This window comes from Morchella importuna (genome assembly GCF_003444635.1).
Source record: "Morchella importuna strain M04M26 chromosome Unknown Morimp01GS012, whole genome shotgun sequence".
NCBI classification, from domain to species: domain Eukaryota; kingdom Fungi; phylum Ascomycota; class Pezizomycetes; order Pezizales; family Morchellaceae; genus Morchella; species Morchella importuna.
The window spans coordinates 54,593-73,143 of record NW_025763409.1 but is presented as its reverse complement, the minus strand read 5'-3'; the positions used below and the strand labels follow the sequence as shown (position 1 = coordinate 73,143).

General features: G+C 44.5%; 4 protein-coding genes across 4 annotated transcripts; 3 read left to right on the top strand and 1 right to left on the bottom strand.

Annotated features, from left to right (window-relative positions):
* Positions 1–3,850: 3,850 nt before the first annotated feature.
* On the top strand, positions 3,851–5,863 carry LAJ45_04707 (uncharacterized protein; the record flags this gene model as incomplete). The annotated part of the gene is made up of 4 exons (XM_046114284.1): positions 3,851–4,180; positions 4,242–4,364; positions 4,424–5,360; positions 5,412–5,863. 4 exons carry the CDS (start codon positions 3,851–3,853, stop codon positions 5,861–5,863), a joined length of 1,842 nt encoding a protein of 613 aa, XP_045972310.1.
* Positions 5,864–7,299: 1,436 nt separating this feature from the next.
* On the top strand, positions 7,300–10,013 carry LAJ45_04706 (uncharacterized protein; the record flags this gene model as incomplete). Its single annotated transcript, XM_046114283.1, has 3 exons — positions 7,300–8,455; positions 8,531–9,520; positions 9,592–10,013. 3 exons carry the CDS (start codon positions 7,300–7,302, stop codon positions 10,011–10,013), a joined length of 2,568 nt encoding a protein of 855 aa, XP_045972309.1.
* Positions 10,014–12,252: 2,239 nt separating this feature from the next.
* LAJ45_04705 (uncharacterized protein) lies at positions 12,253–14,487 on the top strand (the record flags this gene model as incomplete). The annotated part of the gene is made up of 1 exon (XM_046114282.1): positions 12,253–14,487. The coding sequence occupies one exon, from the start codon at positions 12,253–12,255 to the stop codon at positions 14,485–14,487; it is 2,235 nt and encodes a 744-aa protein (XP_045972308.1).
* Positions 14,488–15,773: 1,286 nt separating this feature from the next.
* Positions 15,774–17,531, bottom strand: LAJ45_04704 (uncharacterized protein; the record flags this gene model as incomplete). Its single annotated transcript, XM_046114281.1, has 4 exons — positions 15,774–16,047; positions 16,110–16,198; positions 16,262–17,395; positions 17,457–17,531. 4 exons carry the CDS (start codon positions 17,529–17,531, stop codon positions 15,774–15,776), a joined length of 1,572 nt encoding a protein of 523 aa, XP_045972307.1.
* Between the last annotated feature and the right edge of the window lie 1,020 nt (positions 17,532–18,551).

Sequence of the window (18,551 nt, the reverse complement as noted above, 5' to 3'; positions counted from 1 at the left end):
TACCCAGGTTTTGAGCATCTATCTACATATTCTCTTTTGTAATCTTCTTTTTTCCCTTCGCTGTATCTATGTCTTTCGCTGGTTGCATTTTACTTTTGTCTATTCTCATTTCATGGGGTCGGGGGGTCAGGGTGGGGCCGGGGGTTCTTCAAATATTGGGGTTCTAGGGTGTTTACTGGCTTTTTTATTTTGTTGACTTTTCCTCTCTGTTTTTTTTTTTTTTTTTTTCTTTCTTTTTTTTTGATGAGGGGAAGGGGGGCTTTTTGTTTCTGTCTGGTGTTTCGCTACTTACAACTCTTGACATTCGTTTTTACAACCATTTTATTTGTCCTTTTTTCTTTTCGTGAGCGCTGGTGTGACGATGTTTGGAGAAATACTTTCGTTGACTATCCTTTTTCTTTTTGTCTTGGTCTGAGACTTTCTGGGCTCTGGGAGATTCCCGCTACATTGCTAGATATCTTTAGCGTACTATCATTCATAGTTATCTTTCCTACCCACCATCTGTCCATAAAGGGGGGTAGTAGACGCATAACAACACCTGTTACATATGTACATACTTGTGCTCAAATTTTGAGAGAATACATGTAGGCAAGAAGTGATTCATGTCTAGAAACTTTTGGTGCATATGCCTTTCTGGTGAAATATGACTTAATGACGCATAGGCTTCAGATCTGACTATTGAGGTTACGAGTGTCTTAGATTTCTTGAACAGAGTTTTGCAAATGTCCATGCGACCCACTTAACTCACACAAAAAAAACCTGTATAATTATCATTTCCCTTTCAAGATCGGCGAGCAATCACAGGAACCACACCACGTGGCACACACCAAGCCGCTATGATATGATATGTAGCTACATGTAGCAGCAGCAACGGTGGATGATACCAAAAGCTTCACTCTCCACGGAAAGTGCAAACAATCCGATTGTGTAATTTTTTTTTTTTTTCGCACTGCACCGAACAAAGAGATGAAGGGCTATATATTATTCCCTCAACTTGGAAACATTCCTGGAGCTACATGACCTTTGTAAGTCAGAGTAACATACACCAGGTGCTCTCTGTTCTCTAGCGTTGTGATCGTCCTCTGCTTATGATATATGCACATCGCTCCCCTTGGTACGGAGTCAGACATGGCATGTGTTTTACCCCGCCGCGCCTTGTGAGGCAACGTCTCAAAACGAATCCTATGATAGGTCTGAGATAACTGTTCCTGCCGCTAGCAGATGACATCTGGTCGTGAGGCATGCACAGCACAGGTAGCCCCTCTACCATCTGCCCACACAGTTGGAAACCCCTGTCCTTCGGTTTGCATATGTGGACGTTACCATGGTTACCATCTTCCAGAAGGAAGTGGAGTGAAACATGGTCGAGGGAATCACTTAACTAGTCTGTGTGGCTGAACGGAAGCGGCGAGGCGATTAACTTTTTAACTTTTCTGATCTGATGTCATGTCATCTTGATCGGAACTGGCTCTCAGTTTTTGGAATGTATTCTCGCTCGTTACCTCTGGGGCGGGTATCTTAGAATATGGTTCTTTCGCGGTAGGTTGCTCCAGACGGTATTAAAATACGCTTGATCATAGGTTATCACTCGACTCGGAGATTCTCTTTAACTCTAGAGTAGCATCGCCTTAACTAGCGTCTTGAATCATAGAGCTATGTTTCAAATACCTATGTTCCGGAGTCCCTATACCTCCTGTACCTTAACGGTCAAGCATGGACGAGATTCCTAAGAGGTCGACGCCAAGACAACGGAAACACCTAGCCCTACAACCTACAAGTTACAACCCTCAATAGCCTAATGACGCATAAGCTAGTATAACACCAAATCTCTGGATTCGGCCTGGCGAAATTTCCTGGTTTTGGTCTTATCTGATCCTCCACCTTGGCAATACTCGGCCATCTAGCAGTGATCTCGACGACTCCGCATTATCACAGGTCTACTACATGAACGTAGCCGGTGGCTTAGGGCCTCTTCCCCACCGATACTATAATACATGTATTATCTTCTTTTCTGGAGGCTACTTTAAGACACGTATGAGATGTCGACACGCCGTATCCTCCCCGCCTATCCCCGCATGAGATTCCCATCGACTATATTAACCATTCACCTTTGTGGTGATACTAATAGCACTATCCTGGAAGAAGAGCTGTGATATTTCAAAATCTTCTGCCTGGATGCTCATCGATATGTGTATGAATCATATAATCTCACTCGGCTGAGTCATCCTTCACAAGACCTTGTCTGAAGACCTGTCAGCGGGCTCTCCCATTTCTAGAAAAATTTCCTTCGCTAACTTTCCTTTCTCTCCTCATCTCAGCTTATCCCGAGCCGGATTGACGGCGTGCAGCGTGCAGCGTGGTTCCCGGAACTCGAAGATATATTTCATTGGTTGTACTTTTTTTTCCCTCCCCTTTTTACAAAGGACCATGCTATTTCATTCTTTCGAAAAGATCCTCTAGCGCACATAACGAGACTCTTCTCCAAGTACCCCACCCGAGGTGACATTAAAGGCCGGGGGAGTTGTCTATATCCTGCTCCCGTTCCAGCCCGGCTTCGACAATGACTTAACAATGGCAGGCGCCCGTTGAAGGAGTGCCGTAGGCTCTCAATTGGCATCGAGAATTGATTTCTACTATGTGCTGATGTGGCGCTTCCTAGATACCGTGGGGGCATACGTTGAAGCTTCTATGCACCAAGGAAGGCACTTAAGAGTCGTGAGTTATTGTTAGATGGATAAGCTAGCCTAAACTATCGTGCCATATATTTCTGGTTATAGTTTATATCAGCAGATAAACATAGGAGCACACCGTCACGAACCTGGGTGAAAATGAGTCGGTAGAAGGAGTGATGGCTGCTTGAAATTATAGAAGGTTGTAATTAGCGTACTTAAATACCGCTAGTCCTGCGTATAATGATTGACCTTAATATATCCTTAGCTAGTGAAGAGAGGAGTGGAACAAATATATGAGTGGGAATAAGATCTAGAGATATATTTACTGAATATGCCTAACCTTTTTAAGTTATGGTACTGTCAAGAGATGTTTGTATGCTTTCCTTGATACAGACTAGTTTACATACTTGTAGGTATGTAGGTCTTCGCTTTGTAGACTGACGCTGCATAGACTAGAACGGACTCATAAATATATGTACTCCATGCTTTAGAGGTTAATAAATTTAAAGGAAAGAAAACAATACGATTGGATTTCTACGCGACCGACGGACGGACGAAAATCCCGATTAGAGTGCAATCCCGAAGAACAAGCTAAAAGAGGTTTAAGGAGTTTGATATATTTGAAGAAAGTGTGCATTGCGCCAAGGGCGAGTAGTATTACAGTGGAGTCTCGATAATAGCATATGGTCGGGAACGGATTTTCGTGTGCCACTATCGAGGATATGCTTGTATCGAGAACAACTTTGCCCGTACCGACTCGTTTGGGATTGCCCAAACATATGCTACTATCGAGGATATGCTATTATCGAGGTTGCTACTATCGGGACTCCACTGTATAATACTGTGGTGTAATAAAGCCCTGTCGCTCACGATTGGGGGCGTCGTTCGTAGTAGTAGTACATGGTTCGTACATGTAGTCATGAGGATCTACATACTTTTCTTTCTTGGCGGGTTCAACGCGTCTTCAGACCTTGCAAGGTAACGCCTGCCGCGTTCAAACACGTTTCCCACCATTCAGCGGTTCACAACCTCCCCAATTCCCAGTCGCACACCATTATCATACCATTCATCAATCCCAGAATAAAAAAAAGGAGTAGTCAGACAAGCAGCTCTTCCTGGGGGATAACGTTTTACGAAGCACACGACACGAAAGAACTCGCTAAGTAATCACACTAGGCATGAGCGCGTCGTCAACTACAACCCATCCTCCTCCTTCAACTTCAGAATTGCATGCCACCTTATCCCCAGCAGTCATAAAAGATGCCTCTCCAGCAAGCTCATCGGAAGAGGGATCGAAGAAGAGAGCTCGGTCAGAAGTAGCAGCAGATGAGCCGACAGCTCCCGCTACGGTCGACGGCGGCGGAGATGGCAAGGGTCCCGCTAAGAAAAAGACGAAAATGACCGAGGCAGAGATGGAAGAGAGAAGAAAGGCGAAAGAAGCCAAGGAGAAGGAAAAAGAGGCCAAAGAGAAAGAAAGGGCTGCGAAAGAGGAAGAAAAGGCTGTAAAGGTAAGCTTCTACAACAGCTTATAGGTACATAAGCAAATATTAACCCAGCGGGCCATTATAGAAAGCCGAGCGAGATGAAAAGAAACGAATTAGAGACGAGGAAAAAAAGAAAAAAGATGAAGAAAAGAAGAAAAAAGATGACGAGAAGAAAAAAAAAGATGAGGAAAAGGCTAAAAAGGATAGGGTATGATAAATTTCGGTCTGGAAATATATTCGCGAATTTACCGCTGATTACACTGACAGGCTCAAACTCGACTCCAAAACTTCTTTGTGAAGCCTTCTGGCCCTCCAAGTAGTCCGGCAAAGGCTACGGCAGCACCCCCGGGAGCGTGCCCAAAAACAATGTCACCGGAGCTGGAGATACGACAGAGGCAGAGCGATTATGAGAAAAGCTTCCAACCGTTCTTTGTAAAACCTAATGTGACAGTCGCGCCACCACACTGCTTCCAGCGTGACGATGCCTATAAGTTTGCGATGAAGGTTTCGATTGATAAAGCCCTGACTCTCCCGAGAGAACATAATTGCGCGGAGAATCAGATGGAGACAGTACCGGCAGTTGGAACAGTAACAAAAGAACAGATAACAGAACTACTTCATATTCCGCCGCATAAGCGTGGCCCGCGAGGAAAGATGTTGGGCTATACAACCAAAGACCTTCTAGCTAGGATAAATGCCCCAGACGACTCATCGCTGCCCCCAATAATCGAGCTAAAGAAGCAGAAAATACCTAAAGGAGCAGATGGCACAGCAATCTACTTTAAGATGCTTAATTGTTTACCTAATAAGTTCTTGAAATTTGCGGAAGATGTACGACCGCCCTACTCCGGGACATTCACTAGGAATCCTACTACCGGTGGTCTCCGCAAAGGACGCAATCCGTTCCAAAAGACCTTGCCGAATATTAATTATGATTATGATTCAGAGGCAGAATGGGAAGAAGGCGCACAAGACGAGGATGGTGAGGACTTATTGAGTGATGATGGTGAAGAAGATGAGGAAGTAGAAAGCTTGGATGACGAAATGGATGGCTTTTTGGACGATGAAGAGGACCAGGCAGCTAAAAACAGGCGAGGTGCTTTGGCCGCTCTAGTGCCGTTATCTTCGGGCCTCTGTTGGGAGGATGAGGATGGTCGGAACACGAGGGCAGAGTTTGAAGAGATGAAGATGGAAGTACTTCTTGGTGAGTTTATCTTGGCTGCAACTATGAATTCTTACTAACCTATCATCATAGAGGGTGTATCTGGTCCTATTGATCCGTTTTCAACGGTCTATTGGAATCCACCACCGAAAAATGCCAAGACTTTGACCAGTTTCCTTGTTTCTGCATCGGCGCCAAAATCCTCAGTACCAAAGCCCTGCACATCGAAAGCATCTGTACCAACTGCTATGGAACCGCCTCCTCTTCCCCTTGCTACCTCAAATCGACCTCAAGTAACAACTGTGGCTATAGGCGCAGAGGCACTAACACCCAAGAAGGGTAAAAGTGTTTTGCTAGTTCCTGCTGAGGACCTTGATGATTTTAAGCGTGCGGTTGAGGGTAGTGATATGACTAAGGCGGGATTGATTGAAGTTTTGAAGAAACAATTTCCAAAGATTGGGAAAGAATCAATTAAACAAACGCTTAACAGGGTTGCAGCTAGAGTTGGTGATAGGGAGAGGGACAAGCGATGGGTGTTGATTTAGCGTGTATATTTTTATCCATATATTGAAGGGGCGTTTGGGAATCTGCCGCGTATAATTTTTATCCGAAGGCGTTCAAATGCGTATTCCCATAAAACTGTACCAACACCTTGTTTTCCTTCGCTGCATTCTGATCTGGGGTAATTAAGATTTTCTTTGCCTCCTTTTCCGTTAAACCATCATCCCTTTATACAGGGCTTAGTATTCATTACGTAGCTAAAGTACCACTTCCATGAAAAAATTGTCCCTTAGCCTTTGCTTTTCCACTCCCACTTTCCCTAGATGCCGTCGACAATATTTTTCAGATATGATCTTGTCCTAGGGACTCTCTAGATAGAGCATGAGCCTTTGTGTGGTAACGAGTGATATTCGATGATCCTGAAAAGAACTGTGATCATAACTATGAATTTGCCGGGCAATTTACTCTCGAGTGCTCGCATTTTTAGCGCTGAAAGGCTCGCAGCATTTTGTTTCAGGTTTAGGCTTTGTACATGTTTCCTTTTCTGTAGGCTGGTTGGCCACGCAATTCTTGTTTCAGGGTACATACATGTATTTACAACAGTAGAAATAACGGCTCAAGCAACGCATCTCTCTACAGCGATTCATAAACCCAAAGACTATAGATCAGAAGATATACTGCCATATTGAGGCATCCCATGACAGTCACCACATATCACTCGACGTAAACGGCATTCGTTTGGGGGCATAGATATGAGCCAAAAATAAAATGTATCTGCATGATATAACAAGATGAAGGGATAAATTCGCGTGGTTAATGTCACTAGGGAATAAGAGGGAATACGCAACGTATAACTAAAGGTTCTCTGCGTCGAAAGACTAAAGGTGGCTAGACCGTTTGCACCTATGTAGAGCAGGCCCTCAGGGGGTTTTACCTACATGTAATCCTTAGGGAAGCTTAAAGTATGGTGTGTGGGGTATGTGATGTGGGTGCAGCTGAGGGCCTAAGGAGAAAAGGTCAGTAAGAAGACCTAACCCTAGAGAGTAGATCGAGCCCTCGGAAAAGAGCACACTCTCGGCACAGGGGCAAGAATTAATCCACCAGCCAACCAACTCCTCAACTAACGCCCCACTCCGCGCAAACACACCTCTCCCGCCCAATCAAAGTCCACCTTCATCAAAATAAACATTGACTTGACTGTCCTTTGGGTCTGGCAAGTTATATTTCCCTGGGCCCATATTCTGGTATGTCTACTGCTCTATTACTCAACTTATCCCACTCCCTCAATCCGTTACTGTAGATACAACTATCTACCTAATCTTTTATCAAGCTTTCGTCGAGCTTCTCATCGATACATTCCCTTATCATTTTTACACATCTCTCCCTCCATCCGCCAAAAGATTTATACCCGCACTAACCTCTCTATCGTTTTTTATAATACCAACTAACTCTCTATGTAGTTCCCTAAACCTCTGCAACCATGACTGATCTTCCTATTGGAGATAATAACTGGATGGTGAAATTCAATGAGTTACAAAAGCGACAAGTTGATGCTTTGGTCTTGCAGAATGAGAATCAAAAGTTACAATTAGAAATTCTTTCGTTGCAGCTAAAAGTCGAAAACAAGAGAAAGACGAATACACCTCAAAATGGACTAGAAGGGGCCAATTTAGAGATTGGAGGTACCATTCAACCGCAGCAGAAGTCATCGCCGCTGGGAGAAACTTCCTCGACCCCTGTACCAGAGTTCGTGATGCAGGCATTTGATCCCAGTATCAACCAAGGCTTTGCACAATACCCCAATTATAATCATGAAGGTTCCCAGGACAGTAATATCTTTGCGGAAGAGAACCAAGGTTTGCCAGAAATTCAGCAACAACAACAACAACAATCAGACACTATGATAGGATTACCGGAAGTCGCCAACCTGGACGTGGCGGATCAACATCAACGACCAAATGTTATGATGGAGCTACCAGACATGACTAACCTTGACGCGACGGATAGTCGGCTTATGATGGCACTTTGTTATAATATGCCACCTCCGCCTCTACAGACAGCTATGACATCTGATCCTTTCACCCCAGCTAACAAACGCATTGAAAATCAAGGAAATGGTGTCTATAGTATGACCCCGGATAACCTTACACCTCTTGAGACTGCAAAGGCACACCGCCATGGGTATCGTCGTCTATCAATCATCAGAACTCCAGTATCTCCAATGGAGTCGCCAAGGGTCAAACGTGCTCGTACAAGCGAAATTGGAGTCGGCTACTTGGATTATAGTCCTAATATTTTGGGTGGCTTCAACGAAGATGCTGACCAACGTGGCCCCCTGAGTGAAGCTTTGCAAACCTATGCTTCCGATGTCGAGAAACTTGCATTCGCGCTTACCAGAAAGGACCTAGAGGAGTGCGTCCTGGAGCTAGCACTTGCCGAGGAAGGTATTACCAACTTACTGGATGATAATTCTGCCTCTGGAATTATACCAAGTGGGGGACTTGTCAGAAGTGCCTTGTTAAAAAGATGCAACAAAAATGGCAGAAAGATTGTGTTTAATAAAGACATTTATCCTATGAGCATGGGCTTGAATGAAGCTAGCAATGTCGGGGCATTTAAAAACCTGCCCTTAGAGCGTACGTTGACCTAAACCTTCCAATCATCTTTGTTTCTTGGGTCAAAGCTGACGGTTCCGTTTTACATTCTCACAGTCCTGATTCATATTGTTACATTCCTACCGCTAGGAACTGCGCTCAAATTTATTCTTTCTGTTTGCAAGTCGTTTCGCGCGTTGATGTCCGAACCTATTCTTTGGAATAAAATGGTCATCGAGCTTAAGAATCAAGAATTGAGCCCCGACGGATTTATACGTCTAATCCGCACCTTACCAGAGACCTCTATCCGTTATTTCAGCATTGATACAGCAAATTATGACATAGGAGTCATCAACGAAGTCATTGAGCTGCTGATAAAAGGGAAACAATTTGGCCTTACTTCGCTCCATATCTCTGGGAAAAAGCTCAGTCTCGCGGCTATCTTAGGCACAGTAAAACGCTTATGGGCCGATAAAATCACAGTATTTTCTCTTACTGATGTGACACACACGAAGGTTGATCCGGAGCAAACCATTAAACAAGTTCTATCACTCATGCCTAACTTGAAAAAGTTGAGAATGGAGGGTGGAGCCTGGGATATTAAAGCTCTAAGATCTCTATCGTGCTTACACGGCCAACTTAGAAATATTGAAGGGAGCAGGCTCGTTGGAGATAATAGATTAACCCATATGAGTTTCTCAGGATCGAAAACTATGATTTGTTGGGATGATCTTAAAGACTTTGGGAAATGGTTTCCAGAGGTCGAGGAGCTTTTTATTCAATGTGTTTGCGCCAATGAATCCGAATGGATCAGAAATTATGCTGATGGACCGGCAAAACCTGGGGTTGAGGGGATGGCGGCGGCATTTGAAGGGGCCAAGTATAAGTATAGAACACCAAATTATGTCGATATTTCGTGGGTCCCTATGTCAAGGTTAAAGTATTTTGGATGCGGCAGTATTTGCGAACAAACCAAAAAGCATCAAGTCAAAGCCTTTGAAGATATTCATGCTGCCTATATTTGGAGCCTACTCAAGGGAAGTAGAGAAACCTTAGAGCGATTGGAGCTTAGTCGCGGGCAGGAAACTTTCAAGGAACGTGGCAAAGGTAAGTTATATTTTGAATGGGCCTCCAAAGGCATCTGGTAGCAGCGGTTAACAATACCAATCGTTTGACAGGCAATGGCAAATTCCATGCACCTCTTCCACAACTTATACCGGTGCCGTTGAGAGGTATGCACGGCGTGGATTTCCCAAAGTTGACATATCTTTTCCTCGGCTTTTGGGATATCCATTGGGAGTGGTTCACTGCCTTCAAATCATCCAATGATGAGATCACCAACCTCCTCGCTGAAGCTCCTGGAACCATGAACGAGCTCAACGACTCAACACCTATTTCAACACCCGTTTTAGGTTTTGAAAACGTCAAGAAATTTATATTCTGGGGATGCACCGGTATCCCAAAGGATCAAGATACTGCGGGAGGAAAGTCCTGGGTGCTCGATTTGAAAAGGACTTGGGGTGAGGATTTGGAAGCAATTGATGAGTCCATTGGCCAACACGAAGCGTTGAAAGGCAATAAGGGCATGGGTTCCTGGTAAGAGAAATAGGAACCCTGCTGGACTAAAAATTATGTGGTGCTGTAAGTGGTGTTTTCATGTCTGTACAGGGTAGCGGATCTACAGGTCTTTCTTTGTACTGATAGTTTTACCTCTATTTTGTATATCACTATTACCCCACTAGCTAAAGGCGCCTTGATATCATGTGTATCGTCTCTTAGATATTTCATTTCACTAGAGTTTGATATAAATGTGTACCTAAGAAGTTCCATAATTATAGCGATAGATGACCTAGATAAAAGCTATATAGTTAACCAAACTTTATGAAAGATATTTATGCAGGTTTATATGCCTCAGATAGTCTAGGAAAGAGCAGGTAACTCCTAGATTCCATTTTCTTTTAAATCTTCGGGAGTGAAATCGGTCTAGTTACAGTCAGAATACCTATGGGAAGTCAACCAATGCCAATTATATGGCCTTAGAACACCCATGCATGATATGTACAGTTTAATTTCTAAGGTAAGCAAGCCTCTCTAACTGCAGAAACATAGGTTGAGCTCCTATAAAATAGGCTGCATGTATTAAGGGAAGTTACCTATGTAATTCCCTCGTATATACAGAAATTTTATAAATGGAGATCAAAACACAGTGGTGAGTATTATCATCACCCCTTATTTCAGAGGGAATTTAAGAAGGTTTTGAATTTCGATGCCGTGTCGGAATGAAAAAATATCATCTTCATCTTCGATATTTATACTCTATGATATTTGTTGGGCCAAGATGTGCATTGTTGTACATATATTTAGACTTGTGTCGGAATTTTTGGGACATGTGACCAAGAGAGAAAAGAATGCAAGGGATGGGATCTACGTATCACCGTTCGTATTAAGTGTGTATGTACATCATAGTACAAATGCTATAGGATAAATTGCTTTCCTATTCCAGTAAAATACGACGTCGTTGGGATGGTTCAAGGCTAGCAGCATGAAGTTTCCGGTAACAAGCCTCGCTGAAATTGAAAGAAAAAAGGCTTGTAGCATGATGTTGTAACTACATGTATGTAGCTACTCAATGCTTAGGCGATCGGCATACTCCTCCCTTTATGCCTGATATGCAAACAGCCGTAACGTGATAAGCAAGGGCCGGCCATTCAACTCACTTTTTGATACTCGGGGGTCACCACAAGCATGCACATGCTTTGAAATACAAAAGCCGGATCCCCCGAGATTCCGCAATGCTTGCTTAATTACCAGAACATGTGGGATCGGAGTTTGTGCTGCCCGAGCTAACGGTAGAGTGTGGTCATCTCATGAGCCTAGTGTGTTGTTTGCTCTGTCTTTCGTTTGTGATTGTTTCTGTAATATGCTTTTTTTTTTTTTGCTTTTCAAACTTCAGACAGTTGGAGATTATGTATGAGCCAATCGAGTTATAGCTTAGAACGCTGAGTGCTATCCAATTGGTTAGGAAATGGAATTCAACTTGTTAAATAGAAAAAGCCATTCCCTACCCAATGCTGACTTCATCCTAGCACATTCACATTCTTGCATGGAATTGCGAGTCAATTGCTCGAAAACCCTTACCTACAAAGGAATTAGCACTTGTCTTGTAGCACCCAAGGAACGAGGTTAACCTCCCTTAAGATTAAAGATGTGACGTGTATGTGCATTTTCTCCTAGATAATCTACTGGCTGAGCAGATGATCAGCTTTTTCAGTGTGGGAAGGTAGGTAGATATAAATTTCCGTAGTAGTTGTCACGTGTCCTACCCTAATGAGACGTCTCGAGGAGTACATTTTGGTCCTCTCTATATCCCTGTTATTATTATTATATTTGTACTCATATTTGGCCCTCTCTCCGTCATTAGTCCCATAATCGACAAAAGTTGCAACCTTGATCGCCAACAACCCACAGTCCTTTCTCCGCTGCTTCTTGTTTGGAAATACCACACTCATTTGTCGTGATCAGTCGTTCCTTTTGACAAGTTTTTGCGAGTTCTTTTTTTCCCCTAGATCTATAGATACTAAAACAGTAAATTGCACTCTTTATTATCCACTTTGCATCCTATTAATCATCGGAGGTGAATACCCATGATTAACTGTCAGCTGACCCAGCACTAATAGGACGTATAGACAGATTGGTTGGTATATAGATGAATGAATCACCAACATATACAATCTCAGATAAAGTATATAACTCATTCTTCTAAGTAATCCGGCACTCCATAAAGAACCTTTACCTACCACACTCGAGTCCCTGTACCAAGATATAAAATAGCATCAACCATGGTAGCCCATCACGCTAGCAGCGACTCGGTGTTTGTATTCCGGGAAAGCCAGCCAACCGGTAGGCCATTTTCTCCAGAAGCCCAGGGTGCCGCCGTTTCGGCATATACAACATTAGTACCAGCGCCAAGACATACTCCGACAGCTTATAACCACAGTACTCTGGGGATAATGGGAGAAGATGGTGGAGCTGGAGGAGATGGGCGTCCATTATCACCAATTGTTATCGCCGGATTAGCAACAGGCGGTGCGATAGCAATTGTTGCGGCCCTTTCTATGGGTATCCTCTTGTACTGTCGTCGACGCCGTATCGGCCGTCATCGCCAAAACTCCATCAGTGGCCGAGAGAGTTCCAAGTTTGGAGATTCCATGACAGCTTCATGTAGTTTTGAACCCAATACTGGTACTAGTAAGGAGATGCCACTATCACAGAAACCACCAGTATTGCCAGCACTGTCATTGCAGCCGTCAAGTCTCAAATCGTCGAACCATATTTGCAGGAATAATAGTTGTAAAGGAAGGGGGAACAAGCACATCACTTGGAAGGACCAGGTTTTCTGTGATCAATCGTTCATGAATCTGCCGCCTCATCCAGCATCATTTGTTCAGCCTTCACGATCAAGGAGTGTTCTCCGCATAGGAGCAGCAGCGCAGATCCATGATCCGTCCGACGACGATGTGCTCGAGCGTCCAATCCCTCCAGGCTATAGGACACCCCTCCGCTCTTTCTCGTCTCCTACTTTGGGTGCTGATCGTGCATCTATATACTCATCATACTCATCCATACCACCTTCACCCGTATTTATATCAGCATTGTCTCCGCTACCGCCGTATCTCCTCTCGGCGTCTCACCATCAGCAACACATGCTTCAGAGATCACCAGTTCCACCATCTCGCTTGAATTCAATAATATCTACGAACGAGCTTAATGAATACCATGGCACAGTGACTTGTACAAGTGTATACTCTTTTCTCCCAGGTGTTAGCAGTCGTCGTTCTTTCTCGGATTCCTACACTATCCAAGATATGAAGGGGGCGCCGCAACCTCCTCCAAGACCTTTAATACGATATTCTGGTACTTTGCAAAGTTTTCAGGGGCCACGGTGCTGCCCAACAGCACCAATTCCTTCATTGCCGAAGCAAAACTATAATACGAGATGTCGCTTCAGCAGTGTCACCGAAGATGATGATGGTGCTTCGATTTCTAGTGTCAGCTCCACCAGTTCATCAATTCTAGAGTATAGTAACCACAGTACACCGCGAAAGGCTGGTGGTGGGGGTTTGAGAATCGACAGCTCGTTAGGTCATTCTTGTGATGACTTGCCGCCATCGGGTCTAACGTCTCCTTCTCATCGTAAAAAAATCAACTGTGAAGACTCAGAGTCAAAGACGCTACCTGTAGAAGCCTCGGACCTCTCTATTCCATCAAAGCCGCCAGCTCGAAAGATTGGTATTCTACTATCACCACTGATCACTCGATCTTCGTCTCTCTCTGCTTCGACTTCTTCTTCCTCTGTAAATGTATCTGAATCAGCATATCACGATGTCTTCCTCGATGCCCCAGGTATTGAAACTAAGTCTCCGACCATTCAAGAGATGTCGACTCGCCATTTTTCCTGTTCACTCCCAACCCGTCCGAGATTCGTAATCTCGGATACCTTCCAGCCTGCATACCCACAAGTGATACCGCCAACGCCGACACGTACCGCTTTCTCACAAAGCGAGTATGATTTTCCACTCCAGTCTAATGTAGGCCTACTAATCTCTGAGTGCAATGATGTGGTGGATTTACCCCCGACAGGCTCGTTACGGAAGATGCACGAGAGCACCTACTCGCCCACGCTATCCATGGTGAACTTCTATAGCATGGATACCCGTGCCGAAAACAACTTTTCGCCCGTCGGTTTCTTTGCCGGAAAAGCAAGAGGGAGGACCTCCTCTTCTATCATGTCATCTGTAGTAGGACGATACCAAAACCAGGACGACGATGGTGACCATCAGCCACCAACGGCAATGATGAGCCCCAACCCGCGATCAATATTCGAGGCTGAGGAAGAAGACCGGGAGATGAGCATGGTTACGGTGGATAATAGCATGTGGAGGCGCTACAGTAATCGCTTCTCATCGATAACTGATGGCTATCTGACGATGGATGAGGATGTGAGGGATCGAGAGTGGAATCAAGAGACGGATAGGAGAAGACAGATGTTTAGAAGTACGACGAGCATTGATTGAGGATGAAAGGGCTGTAGTGAATGAATCTTTGAGTAATTTTTAATGTATTTCTTTCGTTTTGTTTTCCACCTTCCTGTTTAAATGAGATTTTGGTTAGTGTGTAGCGATTATTTTTGTTTTATTTAGTTATTTAGGAGGCGTGTGTATAGGAGAAAATGCAATTCATAATGTGTAGTAAAGAATGGCGCCTCAAAAAAAGATACATGTAGGGATGGACGCCCGATACCTGGATGACCGATGCTTGCTAGCTGCGGTGGGGTTGATGTAGTTTGGATTATGTTACGTATTGTGCTGGTGGGACATTTGACGAATGTATTCATATGAATTAAACCAAAAAAAAGAAAAAGAAGAATGTATTCATAAATTATCACTCGGTACGGAGAAGAACGTGTCACTGCAGAGGTAGTATGGGTCCAAGGCTAGCAAGATTTCTAAAGAGGATGATAGACTGAGGAGAGTAATAGACGATCCAGGTGAAGCCCCTGACCCAACTATTGGGTGAATATTAGACACTTCCATGGAAACGAATCATGAAATCACTGGATTAAACAAAAAAGAAAATCATGCAATCACAAACTATCACTCGATATGATCAGTCACTAAAGAGACGCATGAAGCCGTAAGGGATGAAGAGATGGTTTGAGAAATTTTAACTTATAAATGAGATTCCCCGATGAAGCCGTTTTGAGTATTGTTCCCTTGATTTTGTGAAGTTTTCTGGGATATGCTTACAGCAGGCACCAGTCTAACTAGGCATGAAATTGCGGAGAACAATAGTTTTAGGCATGAATGTAGCCCGTTATTCTTTAATGCGTTGACCCGCAGAGAGTATGTAGGTACCGTCGATATTAAGGTTCCGCCTCGGAGCCGTCCGAAATAGAGTTATGGTCGCTAGAACCCTGTTCTGGATAGACTCCGCCGAGCAAATAAGTTACTACAAAGTGTTTACCACGACATCTACTCTCAGATGATATTGTACACAAATTTAAAACGGCATTTTGAATTCCTCCGTTCTCTCCTATTGAAGATTGAGCAAAGCGATGCTTTCCACAAGACCCCGCTCATAAACAGGCCCTAGAGCACATTGCGCGCGCCTCCTTCGTCATCCCTATGTGATCAGAACTCAAAACAAGTATTCTATTTAAGCGTTCTAATGCTTCTGAAATAAGCAATGCATAGTCATCGTACCCCATAATTATCCATGCCTTAATAGTACATAAGTTATTAAAAAGGGCTGGAAAGTATTCCTACTAGCCAAATACCCAAGTCATGTCCCGAAAGATAAACTATTCTGCAAACTCCTTGTCAACCTCCTCGAAATATTCGAAAAATGCGGCAAAGATCTTAACGCCTAGTCCGGGATCCTTGCTTCCACATGTGGCTCTGATACTGTGCATTGACAGTTGTGCAAGGCCTGCGTCAATTGACCTGATACCAGTGGCACTACTCAACATCGGCCCAACAGTACCACCACTCCTTGTGTCATTCCTGATTTGGAATACTTGCAACTTGTTTCCACTCTTTTCGGCGACTCTGGCCAAGAAAGCGGTAGATACAGCGCTGAGAACCGGTTAGCTCTAGGTAAACTATAGGAAACTACAGCTACGGAAGGTATTTCTTACTCTGTGGTCAAGTGCCCATTGCTGTCAGCACCGATTGTTAGGCCGACATTCAACTGTGGCATGTGGTCGGTAAGGTAAGCATTGAGGAACTAATAGAGGGTTCATAAGTTAGCTAATGATTCGACAATCAGGATGTATTAAAACAAACATACGTTGGGATTAACAGCATGCGTTACATCTGCCGAAATCATGAAACTGTTGGCATATGTTTGAGAAATCACGTTTGCGCCAGCCTTTCCGGATTCAGAGAACGCCTCGACCACGCGTTCAATGACGCTGCTCATCAAGTTACTGGCAGCACCTTGCCTCAACTTACTACCGATCTCCTCATCATCGAAAAGCCCAACAAGGTTGATCGTGGAACCTGTAAGATCCTCCTTGGAAGACGTTGCAAAGATAAGGGCCTCCAGAGCAGAATATGAGCAGAGCTTGTCATCAATTCTAGGGGCAAAGAGAAGCTCCTTTGAGAGACCGCCGAGTTGACCAGGCTGGGTATCGAAAAGCTCAAGCTCCCAATTTATGATGGATGGACAGTTTGAAATGCCAAGCTCTTTCGCAATAGCCTTTACAAGGCGAGGGGGCTGAGTCCTTGCAAAGCTGCCTTCGGGAAATTCCGAGCTCTTATCTTCGGGGCTTTCGAGACCAACAATTGGCACCATCTGCGTCTCCTTGTTGAATGGGCCACTAATCCCGAAATGTGGCGCTAACGTTGGGATCCTAGCAATAGGATAATCCAGTTTGACCAGCTTGGATTCAATCTTTCCCTGAGAGTTCTTCACGATGACTCTACCACCAACGCCCAAGTCCCTGTCCCACCATGTGGAGTTGAGAGCCCCTGCATAAGGCGCGACACCGAGCTGAACATAGCCGTGGGAATCCGGCTTCTTAGATACCGGCTTCAGTTTAGCCGTGAGCGCGTCAATGTGGCCCACAACAATTCCTGCACCGTTTCCAGGCGCGTAACCGGTGGGGATAGTAAAGGCCATCAAAGCCGAGCCGTTTCGGGTGGTGTAGTACTTTCCACCACGCTTCAGCTTGGAACTCCACGAATCGCGTTCAGAAAGTTTTGAAAACCCGGCAGATTCAAGGCGGCCGGCAAAGAATTCAACAGCATGGAAAACTGTAGGGTTCTTATTGATAAAGTCTAGGAAAGGTTGCGAGTAATCGTCAGGTACGATCTCCGAGGACTTGCTTGGTCCTGTTCGTAAGACATTCACAGGCCTGGGGACGGGAACTGAGGCTGGCATTGTGATGGCCGGTGAACCAACGGTGAGGTGGACAAGTGGCTATGAAGCTGAAGGTTAGTGAAAACCGAGAAACAGTTATAATCACCAGGGGGAAGATTACAGAAAGATCACCAGCCTCCCAGTTTTGTTCACGAAGAGTTTGGGTGTGGATGTTAGAGTTGCCGAGGTTACGCATGATGCTTGGTATTTAGAGATATCGGGATATTTCAAGATCTGTATAACTGTAATAGTAGTGACGGTGATAGTGGTAGTACTTTAAGTAGAGAAGGAAGGAAGTACGAGAAGACAAGATGGAAGGGAGGAAGGGAGGAAGGGAGGAAGGGAGGAAGGTAGAAGATAAGACGAAGATAGGGAGATATATGTAGACAATCCGGATAACATATACGTAGCTATAACTGCACATCATTCAGGGCGGCTCATGCCGAAATGCCCAGACTTGTGCCTGCGTTGCGGCCATCCCACTATCACTGAAAATGACTTTTGATGGTAACAACCTCTGATTCGCGGCTGGCGAAAAGCTACACCAAATTGAGCACCTGCTTGCATTTTCAGGTTCTTATTGCCTGCCCCGAGTAGTACGGGAAGGTTCCCCTGATTTGGCTGCAGGTAGTTATCTATGCATGCAACTCAACTCGTGATGATTGGTTACGATACCCCGATCGGATATTGTCGAACCCTTGTGGAGCATTGTAAGACAGTTCTTCTCGTCTACCAACCTCCCCAAGCTATCGTCATAGAGCAGACATCCAACAGCATCTGGAGTACATGCTCTAGGTAAATACATAGAGTACACATACAGCGACTCACAGGCATTTGGCGAATACACCCATTTGGCGAATTTGTATGTAGCAACCAACCAACAACCAGTAAAACCTCGAGTTTGACTAAGATATCTTGATTCTTATTGGCCTTAATCCCTGTTCGCCAAAGGGGTGTATTCGCCAAATGACTGTGAATCGCTGTACTCTAGAGTACCAGTTGGACTGAACTCACTCTGAGATCGCCTGAGACAACCCATGGACACAACGCATCACGGACAATAAAATCCAGGTACCTACACTGGTATAGTAGAGTATCCTTCAAGGTTGGGCGGGCAATAGAGACTGGGACATGATGATATGAATGAGTCATCACTACTGGGCTCACTCGACTTCCTCCGCTTGTAATTCAGGCACGACTAAAACTTATTAATATA